Source organism: Galeopterus variegatus, unplaced genomic scaffold, assembly GCF_000696425.1.
Source record: "Galeopterus variegatus unplaced genomic scaffold, G_variegatus-3.0.2 Scaffold3018, whole genome shotgun sequence".
Lineage (NCBI taxonomy): Eukaryota > Metazoa > Chordata > Mammalia > Dermoptera > Cynocephalidae > Galeopterus > Galeopterus variegatus.
The window spans coordinates 11280-36165 of record NW_007729129.1 but is presented as its reverse complement, the minus strand read 5'-3'; the positions used below and the strand labels follow the sequence as shown (position 1 = coordinate 36165).

The following is a 24886-nucleotide window of genomic DNA, read 5'->3' as shown; positions in this document are numbered from 1 at the left end:
CCACTGGGGAGAAATCAAGGTTCAAATAGGTGAAATAAAACTTTGTTATTTTGAAAGTTAAAGATGAGAAAATGTTTTATTTTTATCTTCAACCCTCAGTGTCGCCCCCGTACCGGACCGGGACTGGCAACGGGATCGCAACCCTCGGTGTTGCTCCTGCGCCTCGCTCAGCCAGTGAGCGGGAACCGGTCTGTATGCGGGATCCGAACCCTCGGGCGGGAGTGCCGCCGTGCTTCCCAAGCGGCTCACTATCCAGTGCGCCACCGGGCCGGTCTGTATGTGGGATCCGAACCCTCGGGCGGGAGCGCCGCCGTGCTTCCCAAGCGGCTCACTATCCAGTGCGCCACCGGGCCAGCCCCCACAGTTATTTTCAAAATCCAATCATGTGCATGTTTTGTGATCTGCATTTTATTTAATGTTTTATCCATCTATCATGTCAATAAAAATAGAGCCTCATGATTTCTTTAATGAATTAATAGCACTGAAATATAGAAATGTACTGTAATTTATGTAATCTTCCTATTGTTGAACATTTGTTTGTTTTTATATATAATATTGGTACATAGATTCCTGTGTTTTTGCAAAGGAGTATTTTTTTAAAGCTCCTTAAAATAATGCATGTGAATTTCATTACATTTCATTCTTTTAAATGTCCTAAATTGTCTATTTAAAAAGTTATCATACACATACCTCAACATGTAAAGTGGGACAGTGGAAAGGGCTTGGTATTTGTTGTTAGTTTGTTGAAGCTGAAATTCTCACTCCACTCTTACTGAATTTGGAAACGTTCCTTACCTTCTCTGAGTTTACTTTCTTTGTAAAACAAAACAATATCCCTGTTCTTCAGGGTTTCATAAGAATTAATACTAATACATGTAAAAATTTAGAACAGTGCCAAGCACACAGTAGAAACTCAATAAATGTTACCTATTATTGACACAATTTTTGTTGTATTTATAAGTATCCCAAGGGACTATATATTTCTCTGTATGTACTTCTATGTGTTTGAACGTAATATTAATTAAATCACAGTACTGCATTTCAAACTGGAACACTTAATAATATCATCAGTATACCTTCTCATGAAGATCATTAATCTCTTCCATACACCCTGGGTAGAAAGCACAGAGTTTTACTAAATGTAGTTCGTTATCAGGAATCATCAGGAGAAGATCAGCTGCCAAGTTCCTGTTCACATAACAAAAGGGGAAATTTCATTGAAGAAAGTATCTAAAAGTAACATTTATAACTATTTTAAATGGAGACTCATATAATACACCTCCCTTGCTTTTCTATTCATACAAACAGTACTAATTTCCTATTTAATTATAAATGTAGATTCCAGAAACCAAAGGGATGAAGGACAAATGTATAGGTATTATGAAATGCCTAAGTATTTTTAAAAGTCTTAACTCTCCATACATGAGTCTTTGATATTTATAATCAATTTTATTATTACAGAATAATTCTCTAACCAAACTAAGTAGTTTTGGATATGTTCTTTGGACCAAATTATAAAGCAAACTTTGTGAAAGCTAACTTTCATCAACTCTTGTTATGCTTGTCAAAAATGGAAAATTGTGTGAGCCAGCTCATTGAAATCAGTAGGATACTTAGCTATTTTAAGTTTAGAATTGTTGTGATATTCTGCGTATTTCTTAAACTTTCGGTGGAAATCAAAGACAGTAATGTACTTTTCTTATTTACTTTTTAAAGATCCAATGAATGGAATAAATAATTCCAGGTTTTTAAAGATATAAAATATTAAGAAATTAGCTTCTTTACATTAAAAACATTTTCTGTAAAATCATTTTTTCACATCAGTAATGAGGAATTTTTGGATGCATGTATCATAACTGAGAAAACACCTAATTTTCAATGAGCTAAGATATTATTCTGTTTTTAAGAAATTGATATATAGACATTCAGTATGACTTTAGAACAGGTGATATTTCACATGAGAATTTCTTCTCATTTGAGAAGGCACTCTGAGAGTAAAATCTTCCTTCATCTTTTATGTGAAAGCTTCAGTAAAATGTACATTGTTCATTTATCCGAATCAATCTATTTTTTAAAACATTAAGAGGTGCATAATCAAGAATATAGTGTGTATAAAATAGAAACAGAGATAATTTGCAAACTCTGGTGTCAAATCCAAAATTTTACTTAAAAATATACACACATAAACACACACAAACATCATTAAACTATTATGACAGTAGCACTCTAAATTAGGTTTACATCAAGGCTTTTAAAATAAAACAAACTTTAGTGAGGTATAAAATTTTATATAAAATATTTTAATAATTCAACATTTTACTAATAAGTAATTTTCTAGGTGATGTCAATAGAGAATAGCTAAAAGATTACAATGATTTTTCACATTACTTCTCCCTAGCCATTTAATAATTAAATATAAAGTCTTCCCAAACCTCCATATTTTCTATTATTCATGGGTAGGTAAATCTTTGAGTGGTTTAAATCTGAGTTCCAAATTAAAGTAGCTTACCTATTCTTGCTAAAAAATATGAATGATTTTATGTGCTTTCTGATATCAAAATTTAGGCCGGCCCGGCTATCCCGTTGCCGGTTCCCGGTCCGGTACGGGGGCAACACTGAGGGTTGCGATCCGTTGCCGGACACGGAAAAAAGACAAAAAAAAAAAAAACTGATATCAAAATTTAATAACAGTTTTAACTAGTGTCCATGAGAATACAAAAATTATTTGCTTTTACTGTGTATAAAATAGCTGTGCTAAAATTCTATTCAAATTTGTATGAACTATAGACAGAATCTGACTTACTGTAGAATTATATTCTGTTATAGCGAACTTTACAGCAAGGCCAGCTAATTTTATTCAGTCTTTAATCCAATTCACTTTTTTTTTTTGAAAATTCAGTACTAATGGGGAAAAATGTATGTGTGTGTGAGTGTGTATATATATGTGTGTGCATGTGTCTATGTATGTAAAATGACATAAACCAAATAATTTCAACTCTTAAATTTTATTATCAGAACAGACATTTTATTTTGCTGAGCTGAGTTAGCTATTATTTGATATTATAGAAAGCCACAGTTTGCTTATTATAAAGTTTTAAGTATAAAATCATGAGTGGTTTTGTACCTACCTTATAGGAACTTTTTTCATTACTTCATAGTTAAGTTTTATGTTTTATAAATTACACTCATGTATATGAATTGTCAGACCATAAAACAAAGTGAAAACAGAATATTTCTTAATATAGAGATGGTATTCAAATAATAAAATGAAATGGTATGTGAAGTTTTTAATAAACATTTTTCTGAAAATAAAACTAGATAATACCTGTATCCAACAGATGGAAAGCTAAAAAGAAAATATTGAATATGAATATCATATATAAGATGATTACCAAGAAGAAGTAAACTATTACTAGTAAATGTAAAAAACATGAAGTGCTTTGGTTTATAAAATTATGAACATTCTCTTTAAATATGTAGCTGTTTTTAAAGAAAACCTGTGCAGCTCTACTAACAGCCATGAGAATTACAGATTTCTCCTGCAAATAAACCTGATCATCAGTACCATGTATTTCAGACTTTGAACTTTATCCTGGTTTCTGGTACACATATATATGGATATACAAAGGAAGAACTCTTGGGGTGGGGGAGGAGGTTACCAAAAAATAGATGTTTATTTTTTATTAAAAGTAACTAAGACATACAGTTAAAAGATTTTTAAACATCTTTTAAATTTAATGTATATTTCTGTTTTTGCTACTTTCTACTTTCACTTTCTTTAAAATGAATCCCATTTCATTTAGATAGATGATGACTTTTAGCATGGAGTCAGCCACCTTTTTGAATAAATAATTTGAGTTAGACTTCATGCTTTGGGATGGGTCTAAGGCAAGTAATTATCCAATTGACTATTATAGTTCTTGACAGAGGGATGACTGGGTACTCTCAGAGGATGGTCAGCATTAAATACATTTAAGACTAAGACTTATGGTGGGGTACCATTACATTTTGGGAAGGGGAAGCTCTTACATCATTGTAAGATATGTGTAAAAATTAGAACAGCACTGAGATTTATGATATGAAACCACCATAGCCAGCCAAAAAAGGAAAATGGAAAGTGTTACTCCTTCTTCTGAGTTAGCCTTAGATAAGGAGGTGGTTCAGAGTGGTAGCTGGTTGCAAACTTTGGAGCCAGTTTTTATAGCTTTGAATCTTGGCTCTGCAACACTTATTGAGACCTCAGGCAAATCAATACCTTCCTCAAAGGATCTAGTAAGTTGTTACATGTAAAGTGCTTAAAACAGTGTGTGGTACAGAGTAAGCAGTACGTAAGTATTAGTTAGCTGTCGCTGTTATTATTACCATTATTATCATTACCACCTACAGCGTTCAGTAGTGTGAGGTATTCTGTATAGCGCCATCTTAAGGGTGGTGTGTGTGCATGGGGTGTGGAATGGGGAGAGGTCAACATCCTGATGAATAAATTAACTCAGAAATTTTTTGATGTCCTAAATATTTTGGGGAAAGAGAAGATAAAATTCTAAAATCATCTTTATTCAGCAAACACCTTTATTTAACAAATGACGGAATGATATCTTTCCTAAAGGTGACCCCATAATGACAAATTGTCTGACCTAAGAACAGGACTTCACAGATGTGAGCTGGAATTGCTTTGACCTGGGTTTCCAGGTTACCCCTGAGAATTCCCAAGATCTATTTCTTTGGGTATTAAGGTATTGCCAGAGTCTGGGAAGATGGCCTATTCCAAGTCTCCAGCAAAACCATTTTTGTTATTCCCTTCCATTAGAAAAGTGTCTTTATTTTCCAAACCTTAAACTAGGACAAAAGATCTGACAAGAGTAAGTGAGATATGTAGAATTTTAAGACATGGGAATATGTGGTACTGATCATTTTAAGAAGTGCACATTTGTTGTCTCATGATACTTTAGGTGCTTGAAACATTATGGAATGACAACTAGAATACTTCAGAATGGGTCATGTTATATTTCATTATATAACCATGTAGTTTTCAATATTACTTCATTCCCATATCACCATTTCCTCCCATAATCTTATCCCTTATGAAAAAAAGTGATCCTACATTCTCCCAACATACAACTTATCAGATGTAATTTACAGTACTTAAAAGAGTGAATTCCATCACTATTAAATTATTCTTTAAATTTAGAAACTCTTACCATACTGGAATCATCATGCATTTTCTTGCCAGTAAATCTAGGGCATAGTGGGTTGCTGGTGCTGCAGACTCTCCTAGTACTGTGCCCACACAGACTGCCAATTCCAGTTCATTTCCCCGAATCAGGTATGCCATAGCAAGCTTGCTCAATAAGAAAATAATTTCCTCAGTTGCATAGATGCTGGGTAGGATCATCAGTCCCTTCCAAGCTCATAAAGTAGATAAAGTAGTATTAACCTATAAACCAATTATTCTTATAAAATATTGACTGTAATATTCCTATAAAGTACCTATGTAATAGTAATTGCAATTTTCAAATGGAAAAGCTGATAATGCGACATACAGGAAATTTTATCAGGTCAGAATTTAAGTTTAGAACTCTTGCTCTTATTTTTGTAATTAACAATACTCTGCAGTATGACATCTTCAACATATCCTTCAGTCTCCTTATCAGAAAGAATATAAATTCTTAAAAGCTTATTCAAGATTATACAACAATTGTCAATTATTCCCTAAAGTCAGTATATCTAAGGATAAATACAAATAGAATTTATACATTTATTTAATACTTTCCTTATTACATTAATGGGTCAAGTGGAAAGTCCCTTAAAATATAACTTGTGAAGAATATATTATAGTATACTTAAAAATAAGTGCTTTCATTTCTATTAGTTCTTGTAATCCTAACAACTATACATGAAATAGGTAAGGTAGGTATTCGTAGTTTCATTTTAGAGTTGAGGACTTTTAATTCTCTAAGAAGTTAACTGACATGTCCAAAGTCAGTATGTGACAGAAACAGAACTGAAACTCAGATATTTTGAGTCCAAGTCCAGTGATTTTTTTCCCTTTACCAAACTCTCTCTTCTTATATGATGAAATGTTTAAAGAAAGGTTGTTATATGTATGTATCTTGTGATTAAAAATAAGACAAATGAGCTCATGGTCTGTACAGTTTGTGTGCGCGTTATTAGGCATGTAATTACTCAATCATTCAGGCTTGGAAACATCCAAAACTAGATCCTCCACAGGAAGTAAGTGACCATATTTTTCCTCTCATACACACGACACATCTAAAGAGCTTTTCATTCTCATAAATCAATTTGAAATGCTGTACCTCAATATTATCTATAGCTAGAAGGCAGCATGCAGCTAGTACTGCTCGACCATCCTGAAAATACCATTCTGCCAGTTCTTTACTGACTTTGTGCAGGAGCCTAGAAAGAAAAAAAGCATATATTGTAAATTAAAACAAGAATTCCATAATAAAAGTGAACTAATGACCTTTTGTAAGGGTGATTAAAGGACAAAGCAGGATTTAATTTGGCATCATTCACTTAAGTATGGAGCTTTATTTTTAGAAAAAAAAATTGGAAAAGCAGTCTTTCCAAGTATGTGATCTGATAAGTCCACCCTTCCCCACAGTCTCCACAATTGTCAGAAGAAAAGCCTGATTTTCAAAACTTACCATCCTGCACTGGATAATTAATGATGAAGCTGTAGGGACAATTAACCTTAGAAGAATTACTGGTTGAAAAGAAATTTTTCAAAATTTAGGTGGTATACAAAATATGGCTAGTGCATATTAGATCTTTAAAATGCCAAGTTTAGCAATGACAGAGAATAGCAGCAAAGATCCAGGAAAAAATACATTTGTCCGAACACATTTTTTGCTTAGTATTTCATGACCCTTTTCTAGATTATTAGATTTTTTAAAAATTTGAAAGGCTGAAAAATTCTAATTCCTATTTCTTTTTTAAAATAACTATTTGGACTTCTTTAAAAAAAAAGACTAAATGTTATTCTACACACTAATACTAGGGTTATGGGATTATGAATTACATTACTGTGATATTTTATATATATATATATATATATGTATATACTGATTTTATAGTGAAACATTAATAAGCAGCCAACCTTATTTTCCCTGCCCATTTTCCACAACAGGTTTGATCACTTTTCAAGTATTTAGCTGCTTTATTTGTGATCTCTGTACTGAAATGCATTTTGCTTTTCTGGAAGCTACACAAAATGTGTGTAGGCTATGTCTACATGCCTGACATTTTCCTATTCATCTAGGGATGGATGCTCTAGTGGAACTATATCGTGGTAAGAAATGTGAAGACATGAGGCAATCAAGGAAGGATGAACTACATGGCTCTCAAAAACTCATAAAGGAAAACCAACCATAAAAATATTGACCCCAAACAAAAAATAAATCACTCACTCATTAAAGTCTTCCTTGTAGATTTCATCAGAATCTAAAGCTCCTTTAGGGGTAGAAACATGTAAGGTTTGCATATTTCCTTCACATGCAGCCTAGAATTTAATTAAATCTTTAATTAATTGTTTATAAGCTTTAGGTAATTATTGAAAACTGACCAATTTCAGAATATTATTTTGAGGAAATTACACCTAAATCATGTTTGCAATTTACACTACAATTTGGAAGTAACCTTAGAATTTGAAAAGAAATAAAGTGTTAACTCCATTGAAAGTACCAAAATGAAATTTCAAGTAAATCATTACTAAAAACATTGTTCAAATGCACGGTATATAACATTCAGCAGCACGTGAAAAATTCAGAGTTCAGAGATGCTTTTATGTTCAACTATCTAAATTAATTGTGACCAGAACAAAAATAGTATGAAATATTAAGAATCGTTCAGCAGCACGTGAAAAATTCAGAGTTCAGAGATGCTTTTATGTTCAACTATCTAAATTAAGTTAATTGTGACCAGAACAAAAATAGTATGACTGAAATATTAAGAATCACCCCTCATGCTTACAGCCATCTGATACTGGACAAAGGCTCTACATTGGGGCAAAGACTGCCTCTTCAACAAGTGGTGCGGGGAAAATTGGATATCCATATGCATAAGAATGAAACTAGATATGCACCTCTCACCATATACTAAAATTAACTCAAAATGGATAAAAGACTTAAGTGTAAGACCTGAAATTGTAAAATTACTAAGGGAAAATATAGGTGAAACACTTCAGAAACTAGGTCTGGGCACAGACTTTATGAACATGAGCCTGAAAGCACAAGCAGCAAAAGAAAAAATAAACAAATGGGGATATATCAAACTAAAAAGTTTCTGCACAGCAAAGGAAACAATCAACAGAGTGAAACGACAACCTACAGAGTGGGAGAAAATTTCTGCTAATTATGCATCCTACAAGGGATTGATATCCATAATATACAAGGAACTCAAGCAATCACACAGTAAAAAAAAAAAAAAAACAACCCAATTAAAAAAGGGGCAAAGGAGCTGAACAGACATTTTTCAAAGGAAGGCATACAAATGGCCAACAGGTACATGAATAAATGCTCAACATCACTAATCATCAGGGAAATACAAATTAAAACTATACTGAGATACCACCTCACTCCAGTTAGACTGGCTATAATCAAAAAGACAGTGAATATAACAAATGCTGGCAAGAGTGTGGAGAGAAGGGAACACTCCTACACTGTTGGTGGGACTGTAAATTAGTACAGCCACTATGGAAAACAGTATGGAGGCTTCTCAAACAACTAGAGACAATCCAGCAATCCCATTTCTGGGTATGTACCCAGAGGAATGGAAATCATCATGTTGAAGGGATACCTGCACTCCCATGTTCATCGCAGCTCTGTTTACAATAGCCAAGACATAGAACCAACCTGAATGTCCGCTGATGGATGACTGCATAAGGAAACTGGTATATATACACCACGGAATACTACTCTGCTGTAAAAATGAATGAAATTCTCCCATTTGCAACAACATGGATGAGCCTGGAGAAACTTATGTTGAGTGAAATTAGCAAAGCACAGAGGTATAAATACCACATGTACTCACTCATAAGTGGGAGCTAAGAGAGAAAGAAGGAAGGAAAGACCACAGTGGTTTATTGGACTTGCAGAGGGAAAGAACATACCTAGGGATACAAAGTGGCATGGAGAGATAGCGGGAGGGGGAGGGAGGTTGGGGATAATTGGGTGGGAGACACGGGGTACAATCGCAATTTGTGGTAATGGGCATGTTGCCAGTACAGATTTGGCCTTCACATCTTGGGCATGAGGAGTGACAGTCAGCTTTGTATCTCATGAATATTCATAACCAATAAAAAAAGAAAAAAAAGAAGGCTAGGGAAGGGGGCAAAAGCCAAGCCATCTATGACTTTGTCAATCATGTAAAGGCAAGCTGGTCAACACAATCTTCTCCTTTCTACCTGCCCACCCACCAATATATGTGGCTTGTACAGTTACATGGTTGTACCTGTGCAACAAGCAGAGCTTCCTTAAGCTGACCTCTTGACATAAAAAAATGGACCAGTTTTTTCACATCACCAACGGCTATGCAGTACGGAATGACATCATCTTTATCTTCCTGGATTAATTGGTCAGCTCTCCTAATAAAATAAGGACAATTTTTATTTTACAGTATACAAATTTCAAGCTTTTTGGTTGGACTGAGACTTTCTGAAAGCATATCTAAAATTTCTAGTGAATTTCATAAAGCCCTTTGGCATATCACTTAAAAAAACCCACAAATTTTATAATCAAATCACGTATGGAAGACAAATAAAAGTTTCATAAAATAATAAATACTATAGGTGGTTGTTTGCCTTTAGAACACTACATATTTCATATTTAAAATATTTTTATATTTTAAATGCCCCAAACATTTTACGTTTTAATACGAATATAGCTTATCTATTAAAATGGGCAATGTATTTATCTGAATATAAGTTGTTAAGCAGATATGTGTGATGGGATATCTACTCTCACTTAGGATAGTCAAATATGTGGTGTCCACATTGTTAAAGACAGAATAATTTAAAACATTTTAGTGAGCATAGCAATAAATAGAGAACATCTAAATTCAAGTAGCTTAAAAATCATTACAAACGACAATACAAGAACATAAATATTGACATTAAAATGAAGAATATCTTAAGTGGCTCAAGAAAGAAAGTTTAAGAAAAATAACATTCCAGATAGGTAAGGGGGGAAAGGGCATTGTGATTTGGAACACTGTGAAAGACATGTGAAAGACGTACATGTGTCTGTTTCTGTATATCTGTCTCTGTACCTGTCACTGTCTGTGTGTGTGTCTCTTTTCCTATCTAAGTCCCAGGTGTTCTTTCAATGACCAACCTAGTTAATTCCACCCTTAATGTTTAACCTCAGTTTTGCTTAAAAATATTCTGGTCTATTTAATTTACACTGTATTTGCATTACACTAGAGTTCAATTTGTAATCTTTGGGTAGACAGAGTAGATAATTTTTATGTTGCTTGCCCAGCTCATTATGAATAGTGAGTCATTAAGGTACTCCCCAACAGCTATGTTTTCATGTGACCCTGATTTCTTTGTTAGAGCTGCTTAGAAACAAGCTGTTTAGAAATGATATTCTACCTTTTTGGGTATCTGAAAGTAGGACTGAGAAACTGCCAATCAATCTCTCTGAATGGCCGGATCTATAATATATAAATTCAGCAGCTGTGGGAGACTATTCCTTCGCCACCATATGGACTAAGGAGCAGAGAAAATCAAGTGCTGGATTTCAAAGATAAATTAAATTGAGCTGGAAGAGTTGTCTATATTCCTTCCTTCCCTCCCTCCCCTGTGCCACTTAACCCTTCTAATCTTGCTTCAGTCTCCTTCCTTCTGCCAAAACACTCTTACTAAGGTCAACAATACCATTCATACTGTCCAGATTTCGTCCTTGGACTACAGAGTCAAGATTGCCTATTTGACATTGTCACTAAAATCACAAAGAAACTTCAAGCTTAATATATCCAAAGAGCTAATAATCTTATGTCCCATTTAATTCAAGTCCTCTTCTAAGGTTTCGCTTGTTTGTTTGTTTTGTTTTTCAATCCCAGTGAATAGCAACAGCTTCAATTTAGGTTTGCAAATATACTAGAAATTATCTGTGACATTGTCCTCATCTCTATTACCAAGTCCAGTTAATTTTATATCCTAAATATATCAAATTTGTCAACTTTTCTCCATCTACCCCACTGCCATGTAAGGCCTCCACGCTGCTACTGCTGACTCTGGACTCAGCTGATTCTAATTGACTTCTAACTGGTCTCCTCATATCTGCTAATACCTTCACTAATCTGTTCTTGATATTTCAGCTTATGTGAACTTTCAAAATGAAAATCTGCTCAGGTCACTTTCTAACCTATTTAAAACCCTTTAATATTTTATATTGCTCTTAGGATAAAGAAAAGATAAAAAAAAGCTTAACATGTTTACAAAGCCCTAAAACATCTGGCTCCTGCCTACCTCTCCACTCTAGCTTGGCACTGCCACTTCCTCCTGCCTCCTGTACTTCAGCTACAGTAGCTTCCTTTTCGTTCCTTTACTATGCTTCGTAAGCCTGGAATGCTTTCTCTAGCCTCTTCATTTGGTTCTATCCTATTTATCCTTTATACCTAAGTTTAAATGATCCAGTCTAGGTCAGGTTTCCTCTGTTACAATACATCTTAGGACATGCCAATTTTAAACCCATAGATACCATATAAAGCAATGTAACGGCATATTAATATTACTAGATGCTAGAAAAGTAATGCCAATAATTATATAGAATACAAAATAATTTTTACTTTCATTCTACAAGTTATTAACACTGAGTGACTATACTTTGGTCATACACAGCATTCAATTAAGTTTTTGCTGATGTTGAAACAATGTTTTATGAAATAAATATCCTCTGCTAACTTGACTTTATTAAGGATTCAGTGGGAGCAGTAACATTCATAATTGCTATGAGGGTACAGAAACTTAGAAATATTTGGATTCTTAAAGTTAGGATAGGCAGCCTACAGTCTGAGGGCTAGAGCCAGTCTGTTGCTTAATTTATTGTTAGGAGAGCAGATGCTAGAAAGCAGTCTTTTTTCCCATGGCAAATGTGTTAATCCTTTTGGACTTCATGCTTCTCCTTTAATTGAGTCTTATTCATGTGTGTGAGTAGCAGATGATTTTATCCCCATCCCCGGTCCGGCACGGGGGCAACACTGAGGGTTGCGATCCATTGCCGGACACGGAAAAAGATAAAAGACAAAAAACAAAAACAAAAAAACAAACAAAAAAAAACATATCCCATAAAAGAAAAATTTCTCTTTTCAATGCCAGAAGCAAGGTACAGGCCTACATGGTGATTTGCACATAGGGGGCACTAAACAAATAATTGTTGAATGAATAGAATAGAATAGACAAAAGTTATATGTTGTGAGTTGAAATGTGTCCACCAAAAAGATATGAAGTGCTAACCCATGATACCTGTGAATGTAAATTTATATGGAAATGGGGTTTTTGCTTATATAATTGTTTAAATTAATATTGGGTTATACTGGATCATAGCAGGCCTTAAATTCAATATGACTACTGTCCTTGTAAGAAGAGGAAATTTGGGCACAGAGATACACAGGAGATAATGCATATGAAGATGTGGCAGAGATTCGAATGGTAAGTCTATAAGTCCCTAGCTGCCAAGCATTCCTGGGAAATACCAGAAGCTAGGAGAGAAGCATGGAAATGATTCTTTCTCAGAGCCTCTACTAGGAACCAACTCTGCCAACAACTTGATTTGGGACTTCTAGACTCCACAACTGTGAGGGAATAAATTTCTGTTGTTTTAAACTGCCCAGTTTGTAGTAATTTGTTACAGCAACCCTAGAAAACTAATATACCTGAGAAAAACTCTCTTTGGTTTACTGCATTTTGAAACAAAGATATTTAGCTAAGTTTCCTCAGTGGCCAGACCCTTGTTTATCATCAGTACCTCCTTTATTTCCACAGAGGAAATGGCAGAAATTAGTGGCTACAGAGATAATTTTTGAGATTATGTATAGAATACTATTCTATAAGCTTTTGGTAACCTTCAGAAAATCTTATCATTTATTATTTCAATCACAATACACTAATCAGTGAGCATGTTTGCTGATCTATTTTTTCCTCCATTGATTTGACATAGGGAAATTTGCTTTCCAATGTCTTCATCAGAGGTCAGGCCAAATAAAAGAACACCAAGATGACTTGTAACCAACTTATTTAATTTATTGTACTAGCAGATACAAAATTCAGTTATTATTTAAGACAAAATAATAAAAAAATCTCAAGAGTTACTACCATGTTTATATATTATTTTTATTTTAACATATGATTTTAAGATATTTGAACAGACTCTCTGTCTTACCTCTGCATTAACTTCTTCCAGTATTTCACGGAGACCCCTGGTGCAATTGACAGGGCTTTGTCCCACTAGAATAGAAGGCAAGAAGAGCAGAAGCATATCTATTTTGATTGCACTGAGTAATTCTTAATAAGACTCTTTATGAATTCATATTTATAATACAGAATTTTTAGAGTTCTTGGATTTCCAGGAATGTTTTTGTATTCTATCTCATACATTTCACACAAGATAAATATTAACATATTTTAACATAAAATAAGATATTTAAAATTCTATTATTTTGCACAAAAAAATCCAATCTCAATCCTAAAGAGAGAGAAAGAGATAAAAAGAGGGAAGGTAAGATGAAGGGACTGAAGGAGGGAGAGAAAAGAAGGTTAGAAAACAAATTGCAACTGAAGTATTTTGAAAAACATGTTAACTCATCTTCTAACACAGCACTAGAGTAATTTGTTCCATGGTGTTCTATGTTCAAAATAATTAATACTAACATTTTTATCTCACTACTATTTATATTTGACAAATATGCCATTTATTTCTATTTTTATTCTTTCCTTACTCATTTTTATGTTTTATTTACTGTCATTTTTTCTTTTATAGTTGATAATACTGCTCTTCATATTTTATTTTTTTATCTGAATTTAACATTTTATTTATTTTTTAATTACAAATATTTTAACACTTACTTGTACATGTTTGTGGGGTACAGTATGTTGTTTCCATACATGCATATACTACACAGTGATTCATTTAGGGTAGAGAGCATAGTTTTGCACCCATTAGTCCACCACTTTTCCTCCTCCCCACTTGGGCCTTCTGGAAACCATTATTCTACTCTTTACTTCTATAAGAACCACCTTTTTTGTTTGTTTCTACGTCTCATATGAGTGATATCTTAAATATCGGACTGCTACTGCAGAAGAATTACATTGTTTCACCAAAATTTATTCATCCCTTTTCTCTTGACTTTTTGATAGATGTTCTTTCTAGTAATGCCCTGTTAAAAAAGTAACTTTAAACTCAACTCTTTACTACTTCATTAATAAAATTTTTACATTGCTCCTAAATTAAATACTTTTAAATTTACAATGCCTTTTTGATAGAACTTTTAAATGACACATTTTACTATTTTAGGCCAAGCAGTAATTCATTGTCTATAAGTATATGGGAAAGTAAAATGGTGAGTTAAACTTAATATTTATATATTTTAATGTAACCATAGTGTTTAGTTTTATTTTACATCATTTGCAAGTATTCTTAATATTAGTATTCTTAATATTACATTTTGTAATTACAAATTTGACTAATTTAGAGCTTTTCAAAAATAACAAACTATGGGGCCGGCCCGGTGGGGCACTGCTAAAGTGCGCCGCTTGGGAAGCGCGGTGGCGCTCCCGCCGAGGGTTCGGATCCCACATACAGACCAGCCGCTCACTGGCTGAGCGAGGTATGGGCGCAACACCGAGGGTTGCGATCCCGTTGCCGGTCCCAGTCTGGTACGGGAGCGACACTGAGGGTTGCGATCCGTTGCCGGTCACAAAAAAAGACAAAAAGGAAGAAAAAAAAAATAACAAACTATGAAATGAGTCCATGCCATTCCAACCTTTGTTTTGGCAGGGTGGGGAGAGGGAGAATTTTTGTTGGACTAAAATACATATGCAGAAAATGGAAAAACCCAATGAATTTTCACAAACTGAATATATCCATGTAACCAGAACCTACGATCAAGAAACAGAAGCCCCTTCCTCCCCTGTGCTCCATTCTAGTCACTACCCACCTACCAAAGGTAGCCACTATTCTTAATTTTAAATAGTACGATTCATTCTAACCTTTTTTGAAAAATCTGTTTCGTTGATTCAGAACTCTATAAAAAAATCAGGATGTGCCTTAGGCGCATCCTTTACCAGAATGATCTTCAGTGGAAACCTCTCTTCTAGCCAGTGTGTGATTTAGTTATGACAAGTAGTATTAGCATGGGGATTCAATTGTGAGCAAATTAGACAACATAGTTATTTATTTATTTTTTTTGTCTTTTTCCGTGTCCGGCAACGGATCGCAACCCTCAGTGTCGCCCCCATACCGGACCGAGGACTGGCAATGGGATTGCAACCCTCGGCGTTGCTCCCGCGCCTCGCTCAGCCAGTGAGCGGGAACCGGTCCGTATGTGGGATCCGAACCCTCGGGCAGGAGCGCCGCCGTGCTTCCCAAGCGGCGCACTATACAGTGCGCCACCGGGCCGGCCCCAACATAGTTATTTTATTTTTTATTTTTAAAAAGTAAAGATTCTAGAGTAGGGCAGTGGTTCGCAAACTTAAGCATACATGAGAATAACTAAGAGGGTTTGTAAAAACACAAATTTTTAGGCTTCATCCCCAGATTTTCTGATCCTGTAGTTCTGGGGGTGGGCATGCATGTCTAACATATTCTCAAGTGATGCTGATGCTGCTAGCCTAGAGACCTTACCTTGATAACTACTGTCCTAAGATATATTCCTGATATTAATCAGACTGGCAGAGAATCAATTATATTTGGAAAAAAAAACTTCATATTTTTAATATTTAGAACTAAGTATATTTTTAATATTTAAAACACTATGTTAAATTCATTAATTTTACTTTAATAGTATATTACCTCTCCCAGTTCAACCATAAGTTCACAATATCTTTGAATGTGTCCTAATCTCAAGTGTATTTCAGCAGCTTCCTTCAGTCTTTCCTCTTTAGTAGGTACACCAATACCACCACCAAATTTAGACATCTTGACTGTTGTTAGCTCCTGGGCTTCAGACTGGTTAAAAAGAAAATACAATTTTAAAAATATTGTTATACAAGAGCTGGTGATAACATGGTAATAAAAATATATGGATACATATTTTAAAAGCATATACCACTGGAAATTAAATATTTAAAAACAATATGTTTTCTCTATAAAATGATACCTCTTTAAACATAATATTTTGGTGTGGATGGAGGAAGAAGACTGAATGAAAGAGGGTGAATGCCACTGTCCTTAAAACTCTTCAGGTGTTGTGGTTATATAGAAGTCCAGAGGCGAAAAGGCAGTGATAAAGTAACATACAGCTGGTCAAAAATATATAAAGACCCCCTAATAAAAATAAAAATAAAAAAAATACTGGCTCACTTTAACTGGCCACTGTACTGTGAGTAGATTTTGCAGTTATAGTCAATAGGTGTTCAGTCTGTGATTAAAAAGTACTTCCTCTTTATGAAAAAATCTGTTCTTTATGACCATCAGATCCACATATCTGACCCAATTCTCTCTGTGCTCTAACAGTTAACTATTGATATTTCAGAAAATATATAAGCTATTTTTTTCTTTCTGGTCCCAGGATGGTTTTTTGTTGTTGGTGGTGGTAGTACCAGATATTGTTCCAGGTTTAAGGTAACTAATATTTCTCTACTGAAATTCATTAAGAGCTATACTGTGATTGGTTTTAATAAAACATATCCCAGAATACAGCCTATTAGGTTCTCTGAAATCAGAATAGCCCATATGTCACAGTAATCTGGTATTAGGATAAAGATAAAGCATTTCAAGGAGTTCTGATGGAGTTTGGATGTTTTGTCCCCTCCAAAACTCATGTGGAAATTTGACCTCCAATGTGGCAGTGCTGGAAACTGACTGAATCATGGGGGTGGATCACTCATGAATGGATTAATGCACTCCCTGGAGGAAGGGGGATTAATGAGTGAGTTCTCGCTCTATTAGTTCCTGTGAGAGCTCGTTGCTTAAAAAGACCCTGGCACCTTCTCTCTCTCTCTCTTGCTTCCTCTCCCTTGCTTCCTCTAGCTGTGTGATCTGCTTGTACCCGCTGGCTCTCTGACACTTTTCACCATGAGTAGAAGCAGCCTGAGGCCCATGCCAGATGCAGCTGTCCCATAAGCCAAATAAACCTCTTTCCTTTATAAATTACCCAGTCTCAGGTATTTCTTTTATAGCAACACAAAATGGACTAAGAAAGAAAATTGGTACCAAGAGTGGGGTGTTGCAAAACAGATACCTGAAAATGTGGATCCAGCTTTGGAACTGGGTAATGGGCAAAGGTTGGAGGAGTTTGGAGGACTTAGAAGAAGAGAAAAAGACGAGGGAAAGTTTGGAATGTCTTAGACTTATGTGGTGGCGAGCAGAATGCTGATAGCAATGTGGACAGTAAAGGCCATGTGGATGATGAGTTCTCAGATAGAAGTGAGGAACTTATTGGGAATTGGACAAAAAATAACCCTTGCTACACCATAGCAAGGAACCTGGCTGCATTGTGTCCATGCTCTTGGACTTTGCAGAAGTTGGAACTTAAGAGTTGTGAACCAGAGCATTTGGCCAAAGAAATTTCTAAGCAGCAAAGTATTAAGGAGTCTGCATGGCTACTTCTAACAGTCTACTCTGAGTTATGGCAGCAAAGGCATAATGTAAAGCCAGAATTTAAAAGGGAAGCAGAGTGTAAAGATTTGAAAACTTTGCAGCCTGGCCATGCGGTAAAGAAGCAGAGAGCCAGAGAACAATGCTGCAAGGGTGAAGCAAATAAACTGGTTGCTAAAGACATTATTTTGGTGGTGAGGCAGCCAGATGCTAAGAACCAGGACAATGGAAAAAATGCCCTAACATCATTTGAGAAGTCTGGAAGGGTGCCCCACCCATCACAGGCCCTGAGGCCTAGAAGGACTGAGTTATCCTGAAGGACAGACCTGGGGCACAGCTGCCCTCAGGATCCTGCCCCCTGCATCCCAGTTGCCCCAGCTGGAGTAGCCCCAAGTGTGGTTCGTGCAGTAGCCCTAGAGAGTAGAAGCCCAAAATCTCGGTGGCATCCAAGTTGTGTTAAGTCTGCAGGCCAACAAGACATGCGAGCAGTGGAGGTGTGGCAGCCTCCACCCAGATTCCAGAGGATGTATTGAAAAGCCTGGACGCACAGGCAGAGACCTGCTGCAGGGGTGGAACCACTGCAGAGGCCATCTACTAGACCAACGTGGAGCAGAAATGTGGGGTAAGAGTTGCAGCAGAGAAACCCCAACAGTGCCATGCCTAGTGGAGCCATGAGAGCGGGATCACCAAGATCTCCCAGACCTGTAGAGCTACCAGAATGGAAACCATCCTGGGAGAGGTGAAGTGTGGCCTGAGATCAGGAAAGCCATAGGAGTGGAGCTGCCCAAGGATTTGGGGACCCAACCCCCACACCAGTGTGAAGAGGCAGTCAAACATGGAATCAAGGTACCTGATTTGCCAGCCCTGAGATTTAATGCCTGCCCTGCTGGGTTTTGGACTTGTTTGGGACCTGATTTTCCTTTCTTTTGGCCTATTCTTCCCTTCTGGAATGGGAATGTATACCCAATGCCTGTTCCACCATTGTATCTTGGCAGTAGATAAATTTGGTTTTGACTTTTACAGGTTCAAAGCTGGAAGGACTTTTGCTTTTGGTCTCCTCTTTGGACTTTGGACTTTTAAGTTGGCACTGGAGCAAGCTAAGACTTTTGGGTCTATTGGGATAGAATGATTGTATTTTGTATGTGAGAGTTATATGAGTTTTGGGGAGCCAGGGGCAGAATGATGGAGTTTGGATGTCTTGTCCCCTCCAAAACTCATTTGGAAATTTGATCTCCAATGTGGAAGTGTTGGAAACAGATTGGGTCATGGGGGTGGATCCCTCATGAATGGATTAATGCTCTCCCTGGGGGAGGGTGGATTAATGAGTGAGTTCTCACTCTAGTAGTTCCTCTGAAAGCTCGTGGCTTAAAAAGACCCTGGCACTTTCTTTCTCACTCTTGCTTCATCTCTCTTGCTTTCTCTCACCATGTGATCTGCTTGTATCCGCTGGCTGCCTGCCACTTTCTGCCATGAGTACAAGCAGCCCGAGGCCCATGCCAGATGCAGCTGTCCCAGAATCGTAAGCCAAATAAACCTCTTCCCTTTATAAATTACCCAGTCTCAGGTATTTCTGTTATAGCAACACAAAACGGACTAAGACAAGTTCCAAGTGACCTTTGAAGAATTTCAGGAGATTCAACCTATGAAAACCATGACTGCCTTTATCTGTTCTCAAATAATTCATCCTCTCATGATAGGTTTTGCTGAAGAGTTATCTCTTCAAGGTTCACTTATTTCAGTCCACCAATGTCATCATATAGATTTTAATTTTTAAAATCAGTTTTATACCTTAACAGCAAAAAGGCAAAAACAAATTTGCTTGAGCACATATTTGCACATTTTACTCACCGTTCTAAATTTAATCAGATGTTTCAAATGCATTATTCCTTTGCAGTAGTTCTGAGGAAGTAAGCTATCATCTTGCCCTTTTATCACAGCAACTAAGTTCCATAAATTGTCACTGCCACCTGGAGGCTAAAAAGTTGATACAGAATAATCAAAGATAAAATAGTGAATTAAAAACCGCACAGCATTTTGCATCTTCAAAAATATAATGCAGGCATATCTAAATTATAAAATTAACAAAATAAATGTACATTATCTCATTTATTGTTTTTGGTTTTACATTCACTTTTTTATGCTGTATAGATTGTATTAAGAGGGACCCACTGAATTGGGATGGTGCATGTAAACACTAGACAACGTAATGACGGCAGTTGTAATGTTTCATTCTGGCAAAAGGGAAAATGTTCACACTGAATTCCTCTAATACTTACTGATAAACATTCTGAAAACCATCTTAGTTTTTTGACCCGAGGATTACTTGATAGTTTTTCTATTTCTTGTTTAATATCTCTCGACACTTTACCACACAAGAGAGGAGGGGCGCCTTGTTCTATAGCATAATCTGAGTAATAGACATAATTCTGTGAGAAAGGATCTCATATAAAATATCATTTAAAAATAAAATGTGAGACAGGCATATGCTCAATACCAGTGTTCCCGATAATTTCTTCCCAAGATCTGTCTGCCAGAATATTTATTTGTAAATGAGTGATTAAAGGTGTTAATGACCAAAGTCTCACTGTAGAGTCACGGGAGCAAGAGGCCATAGTGAAGGGGCGACCGGGATGGCATGTTAAACCTGATGGAAAAAATAAACCAATTTTAACTAAACAATGAAAAATATTTTTTATTTATATGCACCTCATAAAACTTTTACCACATTAAAGTTGTGAAAAAATGTGCATAACTAAAAAGTTCTCAGAGTCAACATTCTACTTTCATTTAATTAATATCTTGATTGAAAATAATATGAGGATATAATAAATTATTTAGTATGTTCTGTAAATGTGAATATAAAATTGAATAATTATCAGAAAGAAAATGGTCCTGGAAGAAAATGTTGAAATTACATTTCATGTGAAATTATATTTCATGTGGTTAAGCAGTAATAACAATGGAGTACATGGTATCTATGAATTAATGGATGGATAGATGTAAGTACTAGTCACAAGATGAAGAAAGAGTTGGGGACCTTTCAATTTAGAATATCAACAAATAGGATTCTCTCCTACACTCAATCTCACATTGTCTCAGCTAGAAGGCCACTGAGGTAAAGCATATAAATCTGAATGATGGATTGAGGTTACTTTCTATTAGAAAACATTTTTGCCTTAATCCACCCACTTACTCCCATCACAGTTTGGGAATGAGAGTAAATGCAAATACAAATGAAAGTACAGTGATGTGCAAAGGATAAGTAAGTCATCTGATTTTCCGTACCCAGTTCAATTCTATTAAAAAAACTTAGTATTATATTCAAAAAATTGCCCTAAATATCCAAGAATAGGGAAAAGGCTAACTAAGTTATATCTACTCAATTATTGATTTACTGTTCTACAACTCTGGAGTGGTGATATGAATAAGGAGAAAAATCCAAGCCATACATATAAATATGTCCATGGGTATATGTGTGCAGTGTGTGTGTGTGCATGTGTGTGTGTGTACAGAAACACAGATACGCCTGCAAAGAGAGTGAGAGAAAGAAAGAGACACCACAGTGCTAACAATGGTCATCTTCTTATAATTTCTGATGACTTTTTCTATTATCTTCTGTGTATTCTGATATTTTAGTAATAAACATGTATATTTTCTAATGAGAGAAATGTTTTTAAAATAAAACACTGCAAGACTTCTTAAAATATACTGTATTGCTCAGAAATTATAAGCATTAATACATCCAAATAGCAAATACATAAAAAACACTTTACCATATACGTCAGCTCCATGATCATACACAGTATCTAAACAGGTTCCTTCTCTAGTGTCCCATACTTTTATAGTATAGTCCCAGCTGCCAGATATTAGTAGATATGGAATCTCAGTATTCCACAATAATCCCCTCACAGGTGCAGTGTGTCCACTAAGAATATTTATGCAAGCATCTTGAGTATAATCCCAGATTCGAACAGAACTGAAAACAGAATATTATATATATAATAACATTCAAGTTACCATTTATCTAAAGTATAAATATATTCATAATGGAACACAATGAATATTCTTAGTATATTCAAAAAGTCTTTTACGTTTCAAGAAATATTAAGATGCCCTTTTAAAATTTATTTTTAATTGACAAATAATAATTATATATATATATATATATATATATATGTGTGTGTGTGTGTGTGTATGGTATCCATATATTTTGATATATGCTTAAAATGTGGAATGATTACATCAGGCTAATTAATAAATCCATCACCTCATAATAAACCCATCACCTCATATACTCTTCTTTATAGCAGACAGAAATGAATTTTTAACTAGGTTAGAGTTATACTATTCCAAATGTCTTCTTTCCTGATTTTTAGTGGTCGTTAATTACTGATGGTAAATATATCATTTCACAGTTTATACATGAAAAATTTGCTTTCATAAAATTAAATATCCAGAACAGATACAGTGAAAGATAAAATATGACTAAAAACAGAGATACAATAATTTAGGAGCACTCAAATTATTTGTAAATCATAAAAGTATACATGTATGATGATGGGTATTATTTAAAAATGACTTCATACTTATGCATTTATCAATACAGTAAAGCATTCCTTCATGTTTTTGTCAGTAAAGTAAGTTGCTGGTCAGTATAGAATCAAACTCAGATCAATTAAAAAATTTAAATATAACTGGTTTCATAATATTACTTGGACTTACTAATTGTAAAATCTACAAATGTTATTGAAATTAAAATTTGAACTTAAAATTAATTTAAACCCTACAAATGCCAATTGTGCTTAGACAGTTCACAATAATTTTTTAGTCACAGATTTATACCAATGTGACAATACCAAAATATTAATACTTCAAAGGTTGTATTGCACTATAAAGAATATACATGTAAAGGATTTATATGTAATATAAATATTACATATTTATATTTCTTTAAGGCATATCTCTCTCTGCTTTGTATAAAAAATCTTCTTCTTTATCTCCTGTCCTAGTACAGGACAATATATCCACATATATATAACCTAAATTCTTTGGTGCTAATTTCTTATACATGTTAGCATGTAAATATTTTAAGTCTGATATACTTTCATAAATAATAATAAAGTGATTTGTATCAAGATAATTTAGTTCAATGTAATCCCATTTATAAATTTTGCTTTTATTTCTTGTGCTTTTGAATTCTTGTTTTAAAACTCCTTGCCCAGCCCCATGCTGGGGATCATTTCGCCTGTTTTCTTCTAGTAGCTTCATAGTCGGGTTTTACATTTAAATCTTTAATCCATTTTGAGTTGATTTTTGCATATTGATATAACTACCCTGACATGATTATTATATAACACATATATGTATCAAAACATCAGAATGTATCCCATAAGTATGTATAATTATGTCAATTAAAATTTAAAAATTTAATTAAAAAATAATAATTTAATGTTATTGTATGAGCCACTAGAACAGGTGTCCATCCTTTCATGCTATATGTTAGTTAGTTAGGCTTTGAAATCACAATGTTTGTTTTTTGGTCAAACATAGGAAAGGCTTTAATGTGCTTCACTGTACATAAGGAGCGTCCAAGACTTCCCGGTTGAAGCACGGTGTATATGAGTTCTGCCATGAGTATACTGGTAATTAACGACTTCCCTACAATTCTGACTTTTATCTAGAGATGCTATATAACATTAGTGAAGTATAATCTTCATTTATATTAACAATGACTACTAAAGAGACAAATAACCAGAATTTAGTAAAGCCTTTCAATTTTCATTACCAAAAGTCTATAAAGTGCTTACTACTAACTTTCTGAAAATATTTCTCAATGATTGAAGATTATATGTTTTTCATGCATAATAGATGTAGACACTAAAGTCTATGTTAAAAGACTGAAATAATCTCATAAACAAATTCACATTCACATGATTACTATATTAGAAATGAGATTTCAAGTGTAAGATTTCGAGTGATAACCCACAAAAATCTCATAATTGCTTCTCTCATCAAATTTGGATTTAAGCCAAAAATTCAGTATGAAAATATCTAAGCACTCAGTATTAAACTTGTGGTTACTATACACTATGACTTACTTACATAAGGCAATATTTTTAATCTAAATTTATTCCATCTTCAAATAGTGATTAAACTATGCTATATAAATCTATCTTGTTGGAATACAAAATATAGACAAGATTTCAGAAACACTCACGAATCCAGAAGAACATTAAATCACCCTCATTTAAAAATATCTTCTCTTCATGGTAAAATTTATGATCATCTTTTATTCTATTCTTGATGAAAACAGCATACAGTTGTCTTCCGTATTAAACATAAAAACATTATTAAAAACAAACTTTTCTATATCTTATAGAGACCTATTTGTTTCAGATCTTCTTCCCTTTTCCCACAGATCCTTTTAAAACTTTTATTTGTTAACTTTCTTCCTAATAAGCTAGAAATAAACATCCATAGTAAGCTAAATAAATAAGGAAATAAAGATCATAAATATACTGATAATCTAAGCAGGGTAAAATTTAGTTTGGTTGAATGTAATTAGGTATTTCTTAACTGCCTACTTGTTAAGTACATATTTAAAATATTTTCACATATAATTTGATCATATAAATATGTATATTTTGAGGAAAATACAAGCTTATAATTCTGAGGACCAGAAAATTAGGATCCAAAAATACATACCCATCATCAGAACCACTGCAAAGAATTCCCTCCCTCAGAGGAGACCATTTAACATGAAATACTTTTGCTGTATGCCCACTGAATACTTTCAATGGTAGATCAGAGCTGGTGGCTACATAATAGACACGAACGTTTTTGTCTTCACAGCCGGTGGCTATCATGTCTCTGAAATATCATCAATGGAATGTTAAAATATTAAAAATTTGATATTATTTGGTACTATTAATTTTTAAATATACAACAGTTCTAATTTCTAAACTAGAATTTTTGCTTCCTGAATGAAGTTGGACTAAAAACTTACATATGTAAAAACATCATGTATTATCATGCTATTGGTCATTTGCAGAAAATGCCCCAGAAGGAAAAGAGTTTCTCTCTGTGTTCCCTTTTAATTGGTTGAATTTTTA

The 24886-nt window shown here is 34.5% G+C and overlaps 1 protein-coding gene across 2 annotated transcripts in view; it reads right to left on the bottom strand.

Moving 5' to 3' along the window:
- WDR17 (WD repeat domain 17) overlaps window positions 1-24638 on the bottom strand; it is a 38633-nt gene extending 13995 nt beyond the window's left edge. The window contains exons 1-13 of one of the 2 annotated variants that reach the window (XM_008583732.1): window positions 24480-24638; window positions 21548-21750; window positions 20269-20418; window positions 20051-20181; window positions 19623-19748; window positions 16029-16184; window positions 13401-13465; window positions 9469-9601; window positions 7428-7519; window positions 6315-6414; window positions 5199-5338; window positions 3326-3346; window positions 1077-1188 (exon numbers count right to left, since the gene is read on the bottom strand). In XM_008583732.1, the coding sequence (XP_008581954.1) occupies window positions 1077-1188; window positions 3326-3346; window positions 5199-5338; window positions 6315-6414; window positions 7428-7519; window positions 9469-9601; window positions 13401-13465; window positions 16029-16184; window positions 19623-19748; window positions 20051-20181; window positions 20269-20386 (1194 nt within the window). In that variant the 5' untranslated portion in view covers window positions 20387-20418; window positions 21548-21750; window positions 24480-24638. Of the gene's footprint in view, window positions 1-1076; window positions 1189-3325; window positions 3347-5198; window positions 5339-6314; window positions 6415-7427; window positions 7520-9468; window positions 9602-13400; window positions 13466-16028; window positions 16185-19622; window positions 19749-20050; window positions 20182-20268; window positions 20419-21547; window positions 21751-24479 lie in introns of those variants that run through there. The other variant, XM_008583733.1, reaches the window with a different exon arrangement.
- Between the last annotated feature and the right edge of the window lie 248 nt (window positions 24639-24886).